The 17819-nt window shown below is 39.9% G+C and overlaps 1 protein-coding gene across 7 annotated transcripts in view; it reads left to right on the plus strand.

Moving 5' to 3' along the window:
- Nucleotides 1–15047, plus strand: part of celf6 (CUGBP Elav-like family member 6) — a 136930-nt gene extending 121883 nt beyond the window's left edge. For 5 of the 7 annotated variants that reach the window (XM_038702237.1, XM_038702241.1, XM_038702236.1 and 2 more), the window contains exons 9-13: nt 791–853; nt 1432–1512; nt 4096–4239; nt 8421–8570; nt 14038–15047. In XM_038702237.1, coding sequence (XP_038558165.1) covers nt 791–853; nt 1432–1512; nt 4096–4239; nt 8421–8548 — 416 coding nt within the window. In that variant the 3' untranslated portion in view covers nt 8549–8570; nt 14038–15047. Of the gene's footprint in view, nt 1–790; nt 854–1431; nt 1513–4095; nt 4240–8420; nt 8571–11632; nt 11704–14037 lie in introns of all 7 variants that reach the window. The other 2 variants (XR_005442310.1, XM_038702239.1) reach the window with 2 other exon arrangements.
- Nucleotides 15048–17819: the final 2772 nt, after the last annotated feature.

Here is a 17819-nt window from a genome sequence, read left to right on the forward strand (position 1 = left end):
AAGGTCTACATAAAAGAAACATGAGATATATTTGTAACATCTACTGTCATGAGAATGTCGCCCTGGCCCTGACACTTCTGATTAGCTGCGTGTGCTGATGGTGATCTACGAATGTTTGATTATTCTAGTGTTGCTCTTGACATGAATAAGAACATCACCTAATTGCCACAATGCAACTTCAACATGTCAGTAGTGACAAGCTGAATTATATCACATGGTACTGTTTAGAAGTTGACAAGAGTCCTTTTTACTTCACACTGTCATTACATCTTTTTCTGATTTGAACTGAATCATTTAAGGCTTGAGGGTCAATCAACAGTGTCTTTGGGAGATTTCGGAGCAGCCAGCCCTAGTATCATGATGAATCCATCAGTTCATCCATCAGTCCATTACAGTTAATTTGATGTGTCTCAGCCCTTTCTCAGCTTCTTAATGTTGTCTGGGACTGATTCCTGAAGAATTGACAGACACACTCCCCATTTCTGCATTATGCAAAGGCAGCTGCAATTGTAATGAACTACAAAGTGGTTTGTTTGGCATGTTGTTAATATTTGATGCAAACATCTGGGGCAAACAGGGATTTTGAAGAACTGAGATATGACAACCCAAATTTATCCCACTCCCTGTGTGATCCTACCCCTTGATGGTTCTCTGCAGCTAAGCCCATTTCTGTCATTCTCTGTATATACACTTGTCTCTGTGTCTGTCTTGACCGTTCTTCGTCCTCTCTTTGTCCCGTTTTCCTCTTTGTCACTCCGCTTTCTCTGGCTCTCTTTTCGCCTCTCTGCAGCACAGAGTCCAACGGTGACCGACCCTCTCCAACAGGCTTATGCTGGCGTCCAACACTACGCAGGTGATCTGTCTCTCCTACCTCCTCTACTCTCTCACTTCCTCCATCTGTCCCTTTCCCTCTCCCCTCTCCCTCTCTGTTTGTCACATCAGTAGACACTATGACAGGTAGAGATAGCCAGACAACCAGCCAATTTTCTCACGGATTAGGCTACTTTACATTAGGATTGCAAAAGGATTTCTGGTTGACTTGATTATACACCCACACAAAAAAATCTTAATTCCAAAAGTACACTGAGAGCTGAGGATCTGAACCTGCCATAGCCTCCTACATAAGAGATGACATAGACCTCTCATAACCACTGCTTTCTGCCTGACATCAGCTCTCATTAACATGGTATAAGTCTCCCTCTCTTTCTTTGTGTGTCTGCTTAGTTGAAATGCACTCGACTCCCCTTTTGCCATACTCTTTGTGTAGAGATCCACCAGCCAAATGAGCCCAGGCTCCCAGTCCTAATGCACTTTATTTATGCAATGTCTAGAGGATGCAAATGAACAATGGAATAATGATTTGAGTTTTGTTGTGTCAAATATGAAAATAGAGATGTGAAAAATTCCACTCTGGTTCTCCCTTTGCAACAGCAGCCTACCCTGCCGCCTATGCGCCAATCAGCCAAGCGTTCCCCCAGCAACCAACCATCATTCCCCAGCAACAGAGGGAAGGTAAGAGCGAGCAAGCGCGCCCACCCAAGATAAAAGGTGATAATTGCCATGTTCCATTCTAATGTAGCTGCACTGCTTTGAATTAGCGAGGGAGGGAAAAAGCTGGCTGGGGAAAATGTGAGAAAAAGGCTCCCCATTTAAAGAGAAGAACATTAGCAGTGAGATGGAAAGTTACTCTGTCATTATTCAAAAACTGCACTAATTCAAACTCGCAGCGTTGGACTGCTTAATCAGTCCATTACAATGTGTTTAAGTGGTTATAAATATTCATCAGATTAATTAGCTGCATGCATAATCATTTATTTCCATTCTTAGTGTAGTGTTCGTTCTTATGCCACAGAATCAGATGTAATAAAGCATAGGATATACTGTGATGGTAAATCACTCTTTTTGACGCCATTCGCCAGTCTCAATTATTCATCTATATGATTGTATGAGACAGTGAAGAGTGGCATGAATATTCAATATAGGAACTGAGCGTTTCCAACATTAACGAGAGGAAAAGTTAGTTTGTTTGCATTTTTCAGTAGTGTAAGTGCATGCCAGGGCCACAGTGCAGAACTGTATTTCTAAAGTACAGCTAGACACAAACTCCACCTGTTAGCAGCTTATTATCTTTACATGCAGGCATAATTTCACACCATAGGAAAAACACACGGTTGTTAAGGACATCCCATCTCTCATTGTTACCTTGGAACATTTTAATCATTAGCAAGAATTATAGAAGTCATGTTAACACATACACACTCAGACACAGTCCCACACACTCTTTCTCACACACACACACACACACACACACACACACACACTAGAGCTATTCTTGGTTGAGCCAGTGGCCTGTCTGAGTTCTGGTCTCCTCTGGGTTTTGGCTGCTTTCCCAGCCTGTCTGAGTCCACTGCCACAGTCGGCAGCCCTGCCATTTAACAAGAGACACCTAAACCTGAATACACAGTCAAGCCTCGGCTTCAACCTCCCCCTGACAGCTAACAATTGCAACAATGCATTTTTACAGTCCGTGTCTGTGTGTGCGTATGTGTGTCAACAAAGAAAATCCCACCAAATCCAAAAATGTAATTTTAACGAGACAAATCTTCACTGTACTCTTTGAAAATGTGTGTTTTCATTTCAGCAGAGAATCTTAGGCAGCACATCTACGTGTCTCACTTCAACACTGTACAGCAACACATACTGACACAGCAAACATCAATATATGTTATGCCCAGAGTAATTTGTTGTAAAATTCTAGGCGATGAACTAAAAATGCCTCAATGTTCAATCAGTGCTGCAAACTAGTTGGTTGTAAAAAAAACAATATACTACATGGAGAATTTAAAGGCAGCCACCTTGCTCAACTTCCATGTCAACTTTACAAAATCTGTCCATGTCCATGAACAATTTATTTTTTTATCAGTTTCTTTGATTACCCTGTAAACATAATACAAAACCATTTTCGTTTTTGTTCAGTTACAAGATTTCCTTTGCTTAGTAGTAGTGTTGTAGTACTCGAGAATGGCCTTGGTCTCGAGACCGGTCTTAAGACCACTTTTTGTGGGTCTTGCAGACATTTCTTTCCCTCAAACAAACCACTTCTTTTCAAAGCATGTATTCTCTATGACCTAAACCTTAACAGAAAGAACTGAGGTTCAGCCTTTAGCTGTTATAAAAAAATCCCCGCTCTGTCAACCTGTGTGTGTGTGTGTGTGTGTGTGTGTGTCCTCTATCTCGCAGAGGCATAGCAGCACTACAGCCAGCCACCACTGCAGCCCTCTTATCAGCCTTCTCACCAGCCCTAGTCTCATCTCACCATGCTATCACCCTGAGCAATGAGACAGGAGAGAATGCTAGCCAGGCATCCAACTGCAAGCATACTGTCCCTGAGTCCATCACATCTCTTTCTCTCTTTCTGTCCACGGTTTGCTCTGTCTCTCTCTCTGGTTCATTCTTCCTTTTACCCAGATTGGCCTGTACAATATGTGGCAGCTGGGTGGATGAGTGTGGAGGGATGGAGAGAGATTGGAAGACAGTCCTACTGTCACATAGTAATTGGGACAAAAACTTGGCTTATGCTCTGCCTCCTCCTCCCCTCTCTCTTCCTCTGAGTCTCAGAGTTTCTCTGTCTCAATATAACTGTCTTAATCTCTCTCTTTCCATCAACCTCTCTGTGTTTTTTCCTTCTCCTGTTGTCTCTGTTTTTATCTCTAGCTGTTTTCTCTTTTCTTTCTATCTCTGCATTTCTGTGGCTGTTTGTGCACTGCTATTGCTAACAAATTTAACTGTATTAAATAATTTATTAAAGTGCCACCTATGTATGCGGTTATAATGTGAAATGGGGTCTTCCATTCCATAAATGGAATTAGGGTGTGTGTACTCCAAACGTGCCACAATAACTAGGTTCAACACAACTAAGATTTGACATAATCATTATTCGGTGTTTACATGGCTCCTGCGTTCCTTGGATTATTGTCCTGATTTCTTTATTGAGTAATTTTTCCGCCCATGTTATTATGGTCAGTCTCTTTCTCAGTGGGCTCCCTATATTTATGCTCACATGTAACCCTCCTGTTGTCTTTCTCTCCTCACCAGGGCCGGAGGGTTGCAATCTGTTTATTTATCACCTGCCCCAGGAGTTCGGAGATGCGGAGCTCATGCAAATGTTCCTGCCTTTCGGCAACGTCATCTCTGCCAAAGTCTTTGTGGACCGAGCGACCAATCAGAGCAAATGTTTCGGTGAGTCAAAAATTGACGGCAAAGAGGAGTTTTTTAAAAATCCATTTAAATGAAGAGAGCTCTATCAAACAGGCTTCCTGTATTTAACTGTGGCATGAGAAACTGGACACTCTTATTGCCTAAAATCACACTGGCTAAACCCACCAAGGATCCCTCATTTAGCTACTGACCCAAAGGTCTTTCCACAATTGCCATTTGCTACACACGTCTATTCATCACCCTCTCTATCACACCATTCCGAATACAATCAGTATCCTCTCCTCTTCTCTGCCATTCCCTGCCTCCTTTACCCAAGAGAAAAGCATTTTCCCAGACCACTTCCGCCACCCCCACCCCCCAATGCTTCAGGCAGGGCAACTCAGCAGCATTCCGCCTCAACCTCCCCGCCTCTCCTGTTGCCTCCCACACAGCAAACCAGTTCATCTAGGTGGAGGCGGTGCAGGTGGAATCTATGGGCTTAAAGAGATAATAATAGACTGGTGCGGGCCTTGCTGTTGATTCAGTTGGACAGCAGCACCCAGGAGAAAGGCAGGGTGAGAGAGAGAGAGAGAGAGAGACTCCCAGCATTGGCTTCCTCTCAGTTTCTCTTCAACATGGCATGTCTATGAGGCTTTCTCTTCGTCTCTTCCCTCGTCTGTCTCATTCTGTCCATCTCAGAGCCATTTCTCTCTCTCTCCCTTTGTGTGCTCGCCTCTAAACATATGCCTCTCACTATCACTATCTGTCAGTCAACAAGGGGGAAGGACAAAGGGGCGGTGACCTCATCAGTCTCACCGGCTTATTTTCCAAGGCTAGTAATTAAGATCTTGGCTGAAAAACAGCAATTTAACCCATGAGATTTTTTTTGTGGAGTTTATTCACTCATTTTCCACTCCTTTTTATAGCAGAAGCCCCTGGGCTCTTTTGTGAGACATTACCAAATTAGGCAGAAAATGCTGTACGTGAGTTTAGCCTTGATGTGTTGGGCACTGTAGAATCACATATGTGCTGCATGTCTATATACAGAGTATACAAATGTAACAAAAAATGATGGATGGATAGACTTATGAATTGCCCATTGTAAAAATGTACAAATTTGGACTTGAGCACACTGGTGTGAAGAAAATACAGTCAGTTTTTTCAATATCTAAAGCACTGCAATTACAGATAACAAATTGACAGTATTTTATACAAACTAACAGAAAGCCAATGACCTTACTGTTATTTGAAAAGATAATTTCCAAAGCACTGTTGTGTTCAATAGTCAAAATAAAAAATTAAATTTAATTATAACGAATAATCATTTATGTGTATCTGCAATTACTTAAGCAAAATTTTAATTTCCACTGTCCTTTCAACAACACAACACCATATTAAATATAAAGTAATCTAATTTAGATACCATTTTTCTTTCTTTTTCAAATTAAAATCTACAAAACCTTAAAACCTTATACCTTAAATTCATCATCTAAATATAGCTTACATTCTGTAAAGATGTCAACTGTGTAAAAGTTAACTTATTTACTATATTTTAAAAAGCAGCATACAGTATCTTAGTAGATACAGTAGGTTAAATATTTTGTTAATATTATTATTCATTTAAAATTCTTGTGAGTTTCACCAGAAACATCTATGCGTACATGCATGGCCTGATATCTCTGCAGCACAGGTAATCTTCATTTTAGGATTTTGAGAGGAGATAATCAGACATCACTCTTTGAAACTGAGTGTTTACAGAGAAGTCAGAAAATTTTAATATGATGAAAAGGTCACTAGGGGAACACTCGAAGCATGTTCTTATAAAGGATATATTTCTGGAACAGGATTTGGAGTGTACTCGTAAGGGATACATTTCTGTCAATTCAGACAGACGGCTGTTTAGTTTATTAAGTTTATTTGCACTGTGATAAAGTGGAAATGAATATGTGACATGGTGTGATATTAAACTCTTCTGCAGGTGAGATGAAGAAAAGTCTAAGGGATTTATAAAATATTTTAAAAATTAAGATGTGAGAAAGCACAAGAGACACATGAACATAGCGTGTGTTATTACTTAGTAATGTGTTATTGAGTAAACATAGAAACATATAGAACATCCATGAGGCAAATGTGTACTCTGCATAGACCTTCACAGCTGCGGAGCTATATGTTTGTGTTTCCTTTAACCTGGGACTCTATGGATAAAACATTAGTCTTAATCCTCTGCGTTTAGTCACTCAATACTGACTTAAATGTGATCAAAGCTTACCTTGTTAAGTGGCATTAGCTGGATTTAGCTTGAAAATGAATTTCAAAAAGGTCTTCTGAGAATGGAATGACACACACCCCTAAAATAGGAAGAAAAAATATACACAAGGATATGCGAATTTACCTAAAGGGACTGATTCTTTTTTTTTAATGTTCTTTTTCCTTTTTGTTCTTTCCCACTTTTAAGTCGGGGAAAGTTGTTTGTTTCAGCAGCACTCATCTTTACATTAACATATTTAGTGTGCACGGATTCACCATCCTTATTTGACACTTTTAAATAGTATCTTTGTAATAAAAGAACAAGCAAATCTCACAGATGAAAAATACTCATCACAATAAATAAATTAATAAACATTTGTTCAAACTGTAAACTTTGTAGTACGGGAGCTTCCCATGACAATTTATGACTACCAAGCAGCTTCTAATCATCTAGAGGTTGACTGACTTGTTCAAAGGGAGTTCACTGGTAGTTATAGCAGAGCAGGGGACTCTGTTTTCCTCAGCCTATGAAGGTATTTGAAGCAGGACCTCACATCTAGACTACAGCCACCCCTGAAGAAAAAAAGTGCAGAAAAGGGTTTTCATAGCACCAACAGCAGTGCTAACCAGTAACTTTTTTAGGGAAATGTAAGACTACTACAGCATTCACAGCTGCTCTACCTGGACCTTGACTCATATTTTCTCCATTGTCACCCAGAAATATTTGCATCTTTGCATGTGTTTTTATTAAAAATGCATAACATTAAAATGTGTACAGACATTATACTGATATGGATGAAAGCCATACTTCAATCACTAGTATCATTTGGGGTATTGAGTTTCACAGCACCGCCAACTGCATCAAAGATTTGAAACATTAGCCAGTTACTTTGTCTGGATGAAACGGCTGAAACTGAATTAAACTAAATTTTGAGTTTGGATGCAGTCTTTGTCCTCTTCCTTCCATACTTTGACCCCTAGCATCCTATCACCTTTTTGGCATGTGGATGTAAATGTGAGGTATGGAGATTCGTTAAAGTCATGGATGGTGTGTGTGTGTGTGTGTGTGTGTGTTTGTGGGATTGGGAGTGGGATCACTGCCAACTGACAGGCCCTTCCCTGCTCAGTTTGTTTAAAGGGTTTGTAAAAGCAGCAGCCTTATCTCACCCACACTGACAAAAGCCTGCCCTCTCCCCCCAAATTAAATTGGACCCATAGCGGTGTGATCAAATCAGCTGGCAGGCGGAAAATTCGGGCCGTCAATCACAGAGGTGTCTGATAAGAGCAGGCAAGGAGTCCCGGTGTGGAAAGCTGTGGGCTCATTCCGCCTCGACACCCAGGTGATAACTCAGAGCAGCAGGCACCTCCGTCCTACACACCTTGCTCCTAGCATCTCGTCACGACCCCCATGCCCTTTACTCTTAACTCAGATACATGCTCAGTAACACACGTACATGAAAATACACACACACGCAGCCCTGCCACACTTGGATGGCTCAAACATGCAGGTAAAATTTTATTTAATACACTGCTTTGTTCTAAAAATCCACACACAACATGAGACTCCCATTTTTCTCTCTAATCTTTGAACACCTTTTCATGTATTTTGTTCTTTTATGTTCAAGTTAAACTCACTGTTTCTAATAGCTCTTCTTCGTGATTTTTAATATCTGTGTTCTTAGCCTTTTTTGTGGTATTTTATGTAATCTTTTTAATTCAAAGATTTTCAATTAATCTGCTGAAAAGAGAAAACAAAGAGCTATTGTTGTGTCATTGTTGCGAATTAAAAAGGGTCTTCTTCTCCCCTCTTTTTTCTTTCATCTCGCCTGTCTTTTCTCCCTGTCTCTTCACCTCTCACTTTCTCTTCTTCCTGTGTCTCTCATCTCTCCCCATTCTTCTCCCTTCATGTGTTGTTCCTTTTATTCCCCATTTTTCTTTGCCCCCTTCTCTCCTCCTGTTCTGTGTTCTTGTTTTAGGCTTTGTGAGTTTTGATAACCCGTCCAGTGCTCAAGCCGCTATCCAGGCCATGAACGGCTTTCAGATAGGCATGAAGAGGCTGAAGGTGCAGCTAAAGCGGCCAAAGGATGCCAACCGACCTTACTGACTTGTCTGCTGTCCATACCCAGGTATAGTAACATCCATGCCGAAACACACCGTGCCATACTATGCCATGCCATGCCATGCTTCAAACTAAACTGTCCACTTCACTTGGATAGTTTAGTTCTTGTTGCTTCAATAGATGTGAATGTTTGAGAGTGCTTTGTATCTCAATTGAACCATCATGCAAACACATTCGCTGTAGCATTTAAATAAATTGTATGAATAAGAGTTGTTTTAGCCATTTATAACTGAAACTTAATCAAATAATAAACAATTTTAGTTTAACATGCATTTTATTAAGTTTTAAATTCTGGACCCCAATTATAACAAATGGCAACTTTTTTTAAGTGAGGACTTATATTTCCAGCAAGTTGACCTGTGTAGGGCAATTGGGCAAAGAGGAAAATTAACTACTACTACTAACTATTTTCCAATCTTTCAGCCAGGAGAAAACCCACCACCCATCATTTGCATAAAAATACTGTTGTACATACTATCTGTGATAGTGTCAATGCACTAGTTTTAGATTACACAGAATGAGCCTCTTGAGATTTGTGTCAGGTTGCCCTGCTCCACTGAGTTGTTTTTGTTTCTTCTGGGGTTTGAAACCTAATTTGTACCTGCAGGATGCTCCAGTGCAAATTGATGACATCATCAATAACTGTCTGTGCATAATTACCTGTCTACTGAGGATGGCGTTGAGAATCGATGCAAGTTGTTAAGCTACAAAATCATAAAACCATGTAGCAGTAATTCTCTCCTAAAATAGTTCAACATTAGAGTTTGGTCAGCTCTTTAGCAAAATATATAGGTCCTTTCAGTTAAACTGTTACTTACAGACTACCAAACTACTGATGAGAATGATAAGGAAAATGCTGTACATGATCTTTTTGAAAAAGGTTTGTGCTCACAAAAATAAACACATAGATGCGTAATGGAAAAGCACTTACTCACCCTACAAACTGCAGTGGCATGTATTATGGTGGAGAATAGCACCAACCCCAGTAAGCACTATTTCGTCAGTTCAAGTGATGCTTCACCAGTCAGTTCTCAAGCAACCTTATAACCTTGTAGCACTGAATGCGTGGACTGTTTATGATTTTACCATGCACAAAAAGAGTTGCACGGCAACATTTTCTGTGTTAATACATAGTATTTTTAACACTTGATAAAATGCCAGTGTAAAATTAAACTCTCCAGTGTTTACCCGTTCTCCACAAGTGAGTTAATTTAATACTGAACAAATGCAAGTTTAGATACAACTTATAGAAATCAAGCAATCCTTTGTGGATTAGTTGTGAACTATGCTCATTTTTAAAAAAACTTTTTAATCATCCAGATTTTTTTTATGAAGAATGCACTCAAAGTAGAGCAAACAAAAGATCTTGCAAATGTATGGTTACCTACTTATGCTGATTGTATATCTGCCACCAAATATCTTCAATGTCCAAGAGTTCCTTGTTATGGCCCTTAGAAAGTCTGAGCTTTCATACAAAATAATTTTAAAAAACGGTGTACTTAAAGTGGTACCATCCTTCAATGAAGACTAATTTCACAGTGTCATGCTTGATTCAAAGAATCATCACCCATCTGTTACAAAGTGCAGCTGCCAGTGCAAAACAATATAGATGCATGTTCTCTTCGCCCAATTGGCTAGGCAACATTTCATTACAATAACATAAGCCTGGATTATATTCCTCCATAAATAAAAGCATGGTAATACCATTTGTTTGTTTTAAATTTGACTCTAAAAGCCACAAGAACGTATTAATGGAATGAATACAAATGCTATGCTCCTTTTATCCTTTGCCTGATAGCATCTGAATAGAGCTGTGCCCTGCTAATTGAAGAGAGGCTTTCAAAAGCAGACACCCTGATGGTGAGGTGGTTGGGGGGGTTAGTACATCAGTGAGGGACAAATGGAAAATATCCTGCAACAGCACTGAATGACAGGACAGTCATTGAGATGTACTCAGAATGTCAGAAAGTACAGACATTTCCCGCAATAACATTCACTATATCAGGAAGTGTATGTGTGTTGCTCTGTGTGAGTGTGGTTTTTTTCATGTCCTCCATCATCTCTGGTCTGGTTCAATCCATCTCTGTGTTTTTCTTCTGTTATTACACCACTTCTGTTGTTGAGTTAAGGAAACCCAATAGACCAAAACCAAGAGAACTCACATGAAAACATTAAAGAAAAAATGCACTGGTGGGGCATCTGAAGCCAGCTCCTGTGTTATATTCTTAAAAATCATCAGTGATCTCATGAAAAAAGTTGTATTTGAAAAATTAAACTAATCTACTTTTAATTTTTTTTAAGTATTGCCTTGTATCGTGGCAGACAGTACATTGAGTTCTTGAGCAAAAAGACTGAAATAAGTAAAGTTCATCTGTAATTGTTTCATTTTCTAAATTCAACTACTTTATTACAATGAAGAACTTTGATGAAACTTGAATGATGATTTTTTCTGTGTTCGTTGGGTAAAAACTTCAATACGTAGATAGTAATACTGACGATTTCGTTTTGAAGTTGAATTAAAAACTTGATCAGACAGCATTCTCTTCTGCTGGTCTCAGGAGCCTTGCAACTCTGAAATTGCGTTCTGTGTCTTAAAGATAAACTTAATGTAAAAAAGCTGAAGCACTCACTGTACGGCCACCTTCATAGCAAACAATGCAAGCCAAATCCAATTACTGTAGACAGGACAAGTTTCTAAAATATGCATTTCTGCCTTAAGGGTTATCTTTGTGAATATAAAAACATCAGTTCAACCTTTTAACCTGCAAATGTTGTCAGCCTGAGAATATTTCACCACCACATAAGAGGCATAAGAAAAGGCCCTTTTGTGCTCTGTTGAAGATTACTTGTTCTGTTATTTCTGTTTTACTTGTCAATTCTTTTTTTTTTTTCAGTTTTATGGTAATAACCATAATAACCTCATTTGATTTGTCAGGCAGAATAAGTGAGAGTGTGGAACAAATATGGAACAGGTGCTTTTAATTCTGATTTAAGGAAAAGAAAATCCCACTGTTTCTTTCCTTCTTTTGCACCCCCACCAACCTGGCAACCTGACATGGCCAATCACAGTGTGAGGTGGCCTTTCTCCGCTATAGCCACCCTTCCCCCCACACCTGTCATGGGGCCAAGTTCCCACAACTGTAAGTTGAACCCATGGTGTCATTTTCTTTTGGATGACGTCATGTGGTGGGACTGTGACTGCGTTGCATGACGTGGCGTTGATTGATATTTCTAAACTCTATCTCTTTATATTCTGCCCTCCTTTTATATATATACTGTATATTGTATATTGGCAGTTTGTGGAGTGCAGTAAAAAGATGCCTTTCTTGGCTGGTACCTGTTGTACATAATGTAACTGACTGGTTGGTTGATTATAACTGGAAATGGCCTTTAACCCTTTGTGCTATTGTACCGTGTGCCCTTGTGATGTTTTATTTTCTCTTGTGGGGTTCATGTGTATGACTGTACTGTATTTTCTATTTCTCTATTTCTTCACATTCACATCAACAGTGTTTTTTTACCAGCAAATTATGATTTTTATTAAAGTCTGAATCTTTGCAAAAAGGGACCTTTCTCTCCTCATGATAGACAGCTGTTTAGTTGAGAGATGGGCCAAGATGACCCTATGTTTGTGTAGCCAATTAAATCTCCACCGTTCATGCAGAGAGCACAGGCAAATGTTGACACTCCACTTCCACGTTGATTCCATCTGCACAGGGAGTACTTCTGCAAGATTGTTTTGTTTGCCTTACATGAGAATCACTTCCCATTTATTTATTTATGAGGGTGCAAACCAATTACGGGATAGCAGAGCTGCAGGCAGCGCTGCAGACCCACATGGCCAGAATCTGTCCACCACACAGCCATACTGTACACAGGACACAAATGTATAAGCAGGAGTGCAGAAATAGAACAAAATACAAATACCTGGGACGGGTATTTGCTGCTGCTTGTGTTGTTTTTAGTAGGACTATGCCACCAGATAAATGAGATGTTTTTTTGCTTGTATTTGAAGTAATTATTACTTTATCTACAAAAGAGAAAAAGGCAGCAAACATATTCACAGTGAAGAAAGTCCTTTTTTTGCAAGTGAGTTTGTTTCTATACCTCTAGGCCAAACCCTGATAAGAGTTAGTCGTTTTCATCAAACTTGTTCTGCCCTATTCTTTCAGAAGCCCTGCAGGCGACTCTCCCTCCTGTAGTCTATCCAATGAACTCAGGGGGGTGTCTAGCCAGGCACGCCTGGAGGGATGAGGTCTTTCTGGCATCAACTATGCCTCTTAACTGCCAGGTGTCTTTTATGAAGCCATCCAAGTAGGTGGCGGTGTGGGGGGAGAGCATAATGCTGGGACAAAAGGAAAATGAATTCTTTATTATCTGACAAACTTGGAAGGTGAAATAGTTTTGAAAGAAGCTGTTTACTTGGGAAACATATATATATATAATTTTTTTTAAAGCCACTGTGTGTTTCTTCTGCTCTGTGTTAGATGTGTATATAGTGAGAATTGCTAGTGGCTTATAAAAGAGGGCATCTGTAATCGGGACAGTTAGTGCTTTATTCTGCTAATGGTCTGGGCTTGCTTTGGCGCACATAAGAAATAAGTTAGAATCTCTGCTCCCACATCTAAAAAGCAGATCTATTATGAAATGGTAACAAGCTCATTTACAGCAATGGAAAGGTAGAACAAAGAGCGTCTGGGCGCATGTTCCCGTCACAAAGTCAGACCCTTTCATGTTCACTCCCAGAGTGTGATTTGCTGTGATTTCATAGCCTTTCTTCACCCACATCATAGCCCACAACATATTAGAGATGATAGGCTATAAACTAGATCTTTTATATCCGAAGCTCGACAGCACGGACACATTTAACAGTGCAGCATTTTAAGTCAACACAAAGGCAGAGGAGATGCTAGGTTGTTTTTTCATTGGATCATAATTAGTGGCTATTTCTTGAAATATGTACATTTTTCTTATTGGACAACTCTCCATTTTTCTGTCACAGTCATTAAAAACTATTTTGACTAACACACAAACACATGTCTTGTTTTCGTTGTGTTTCCTTCTTGTTCTTTTGGTAGTTTGTTTGTAATAAATTAACAAGAGATGAATGGCAGCAATATCTCAGGCAACATGCAGCTGTATTTTTTTCATGCAGGGAGATGTAGTCAGTTTAAATTAGGCCTTCCTTGGATTAGTGCTGTCACAGTGTAGATGGCTGTTCCATATGGTTAAAACACAAATCTCCCACCCCACCTCTAGCCCACTTATTTCTGGTTTTGATTGACACACTCCTCTTTTTTTCTCCTCCCCGTCTGTTTCTCATGCTGTTGGCTGTGCCTGTCAGTCTGTGTGATAACCAGGAGCCAGCAACCCTGAGCATGTTTTCCACAGCCTCACTGAATCCACTCTCCTTATTCTCCCCTCTCTTTCTCTCCCCCACTCTCTCTCTCTCTCTCTCTCTGTCTGTGTCACAGGATGAAGGGCCACAACACCTTATTTCCACAAGTGCAGTAAAAGTACAAAGACTTCTTGCTCTGCTACATATCATGAAGGAAGGGTGGTCCCTTGATCCTGCTGGAAACCCGCTGAAAGATTGGGTGACTGCGAGAGGGATACCAGAGTTGTTGTTTTTGTTTTTCTTTCTTGTTTTTTCTTTCTTCGCAAATGCCTCTTTTTTCCCTGTTTTGCTTTGGCGTCTGTGGAAGAAGATTTTTTGCAGAGACCAACTTTTTGCTGCTGTTTTTTAGACATGATGGGAAAAAAACCTTTATAGACTCATTATGCTCAAAGCATGCATACTGACACAGGATATAGATAAACACAGATAACAAAACCAAACATACACATTTAACAATGCTACATTTAAAAAATGAAAAATGAAAAAAAAAAACTACTTTGTACATGTATAAATACGTGCAAATGCCAACTCAAGTACTAAAGCAAACACATGCGTGTGCGCACGCACATACATACAGACACACACGCTCACACACACATATACACACACACCAGCCTGCTGCCATTTTGGTTTTTGTGCCTACACAGGTGTTGTGCTCTGTGACAGGGCAAGCTCTGGATCAAAGAAGAAAACGAGAAGAAGAAGAGAAGAGGAGAATCCAGGATAATTTACATGCATCATTCCTTAGGAAATAGGGACCAAAGGACTAAACGCTTTTTAAAAGAATATAAATATATAATATATAAATATATTTAAAAACTCATACCTTGTAGCTGCAAGTATTACAATTTACTCGTAGTAAAAAAATCATTAAATCAATATCCAGTGGCCTACTGTAAGTAAGAATAAAAGAAAATGGAAATAATGTATTAAAAAAAGACATGGAATCTTAGTATAGGGGCTGACCTTTTGCTCTGGATGCTGATTTAGCGCCAGGTTGTAGAATAGTTAAGTAGATTAGAAAAAAAATGTAGATTTGCTAACTTTTGCTGTTGTTTAAAAAAAATACTTGAAGTTGTAATGAAAAAGGGATAAGGGTTTGGGGGGGGAGGGGGGGGGGGGGGGGCGCATTCATCTGCCCCTGTACGCAACAAGTCTCTTTCTCTTGGATGTTAAGGTATCAGCCACTGGATATCTCGCTCATCAAGATGTATAAGTCACCGCACTCTCTGACAGCTATGAACAGACTGTTCTGGAAGAAGAAAAAAAAGAATGATGAGAGAAAAAAAAGACTGAACTTACTAATGTCTGTGCTGGACAGGGTGCAGACGTTTAAGGCTTCTCACTAGCCTTTGTGTTCAAGCGACAATCCACTGTAAAGACCAAGCAAAACGGACATGTGGTGTCTTTTGTTTTTGTCTTTTCTTTTCTTGACCTTTTGTATTGCAACAAGGAGAATTATTATGAATCATGAAGCCACAAATTGTTAAAAGGAAATGGTTCTACTAAGAGAGGTGGACAAATGAATGGTCATGAGGGAAACAGAAAGGGAGGAGTAAGGTGACAGCTACTGAAACTGCCAGCAGAATAAACTGAGTATACAAATGAATTGGCCCTTATGGTGTCAAAATTCCATAAAAAAACAAAGTATGACTATTGTAAACGAAGCGACATACCAAGAGTATGTGTGTCCACTGGAGCTGCTGCGAAACTCCAGATTGAGAAAAAATGCCTTTTGTCTCTTGGCAAATAGCCTACAAACAAACATTTGTCTGAAGACAAACTCAATTTACTATATTGATGGCAAAAGGGTGCAGGCTTTTAGAGCTCATTTGGCTCCGTCAAATATGATGTAAATTCCATTATTAACATGTTCCCTGACCTGCTTTCTTCATACATTATACATAGAGCCTGTAGAAAAACAGCTACTGCTTAAACAGACTATATCTGAATTAGGTCTAACAATCACCCTTAACCATCATTCAGCTAGCTTGTAGTCTCTCTGACATTGATGCCAGGCAGGACACAGTAAAGCACGGTACTGTCATGTTTTGATTTAGAGTGCTGTAGCCTTTATTTTGACTGCTTTAGAGCTCTGGATGTGGGCTCTTCTCTAAAAGCAGATCAATATGTTTGGAATGAGTCTGGAGGGAGGAGTGATGCTGTTTCAGTCAGTCTGAACACTTCCCAATTTTCTCTGTCGAACACCAGCTCACATCCGTACACCAGCCCTTTGAGTACTGACAGCTGGCAGTAAGAGGCATGGCTAGGCAAGAATGAGGGAGGGAGGTGAAGAGAGGAAGTCAACAACTAAAAATGACATTGAGATCCTTTAAACTGGTGCTTCTAGGATGTCGTCCAGTGACGTAGTCCATAAAATTAGAAGCTGCAATCAAGCTCCTGGTGACAAACAGTATATATCTGTAGTTTCTACAGGAAACAACAGGACAGGATTAATGGGTTCAAATGGGACCAGAGTCGGGTACCTTAGGCTCCAGTCCAACCAGTTCCAGTTTACTCCTGAGACTCCTCTCTTTGCTGTTCCCTCCTTCTATCTTTCTTTAGAGAGAAAAGCAGACCCAAATCACTGAAGGATGGGCTGATAAAATGTGCCAGCAGACTGCAAAGTCTTCAATCTACTATCATTCTTTGTCATTTAAATAAGCAGAAGGTCTTGATTTGAGTCCTTGATATCAGCATGCCATGTAACTCCTCTTTTTCCCCTGTCCTAACAGCAGCCTGCCTTTCCAAACATTAGCCCAACTGTTTAGCTCCTCTCCCCTTGGAACGGCATTTTTGAACCTGGCTACTGTCTGTGCTCACTACCCTTCAATTATCTCCTGCACCGTATTAGATCTGCTATTTCACCTTTCCCTCTAATCACACTGTAATCACCAGCCTCTATACATTAGCAGCAACCAAGTGAAAAATCACTGGGATAATCACTTGGACCAAATCGGGAGAGATGGTCCCCTGCATGCACATGGATGACAGAAGGAAGATTAGGGAGAATTATGTTTGTGCCTACTCCCTGGCAAGGCTGCTGACAGCTGACCTGGCACCAGTAACACTGCCAAATTTACCCAAAGAGGCGATGGAGGATGTGCGATAAAACCTTCCGTATCATATAGTGAGGTGTTAAAATTGCAAAGTAAATTGACTTTATCAAAAATTTAAAAAAAGAGAAAGGTGGATGATAAAATTTATCAAACCTTTTTTTAAAACCCCTTTAGCACAAATAAAATTGACCAATTCTGCTGGAAATCGTCAATTCTTTAGAAGTAGATGCTGCGAGGCCTGTGTTATTGTGCTGCTTCTTTCAGCATGTAATTGTGTCCTAACTGTCTCTATAGAGGCTGCTTTTTTTTTTTTTTTACAAAATAACTTGCTCTACATTTCTTTCTTTTTCTTGCTTGCATCCTTGCTGGGACACCTGCAAAGCACAGTATGTTGTTCAGCAATGAAAGAATATTTGTGAACCACGGTAGTTCTTCAGATTCAAAATGATGCCCATCAAAATGACAGGTTTTTTAAAAATTGCGTTTAAATAGGGTAAAACCCAGCCCTCCTTCCTTAGCCCTTGATCGGTAGAAATACTGGAAGCTATATAAATTGCAGTGTGGTGAAGTAGGTCAAAACAATGCCATGTTCTGCAAACCTCGTTATTCATGTGAAGCTGAACTAATCGATCGGAAATGTTCCATGAGCAATGAAATTTCCTGTGCTTGTCTCGGCCATCTTTATAATACATTCTGCAAGTGAGGATCTGTCAGGCTGAAGATGAACTTTGAATGCCACGTCCACTGATCTTCTCTGTCTTATATCAGATGCTTTACTAGTTCCCACTGGTCAAGTCCC

Source organism: Micropterus salmoides, unplaced genomic scaffold, assembly GCF_014851395.1.
Source record: "Micropterus salmoides isolate LMB-PRFRI ecotype aquatic unplaced genomic scaffold, ASM1485139v1 Ms_hic_scaffold_6, whole genome shotgun sequence".
NCBI lineage: Eukaryota > Metazoa > Chordata > Actinopteri > Centrarchiformes > Centrarchidae > Micropterus > Micropterus salmoides.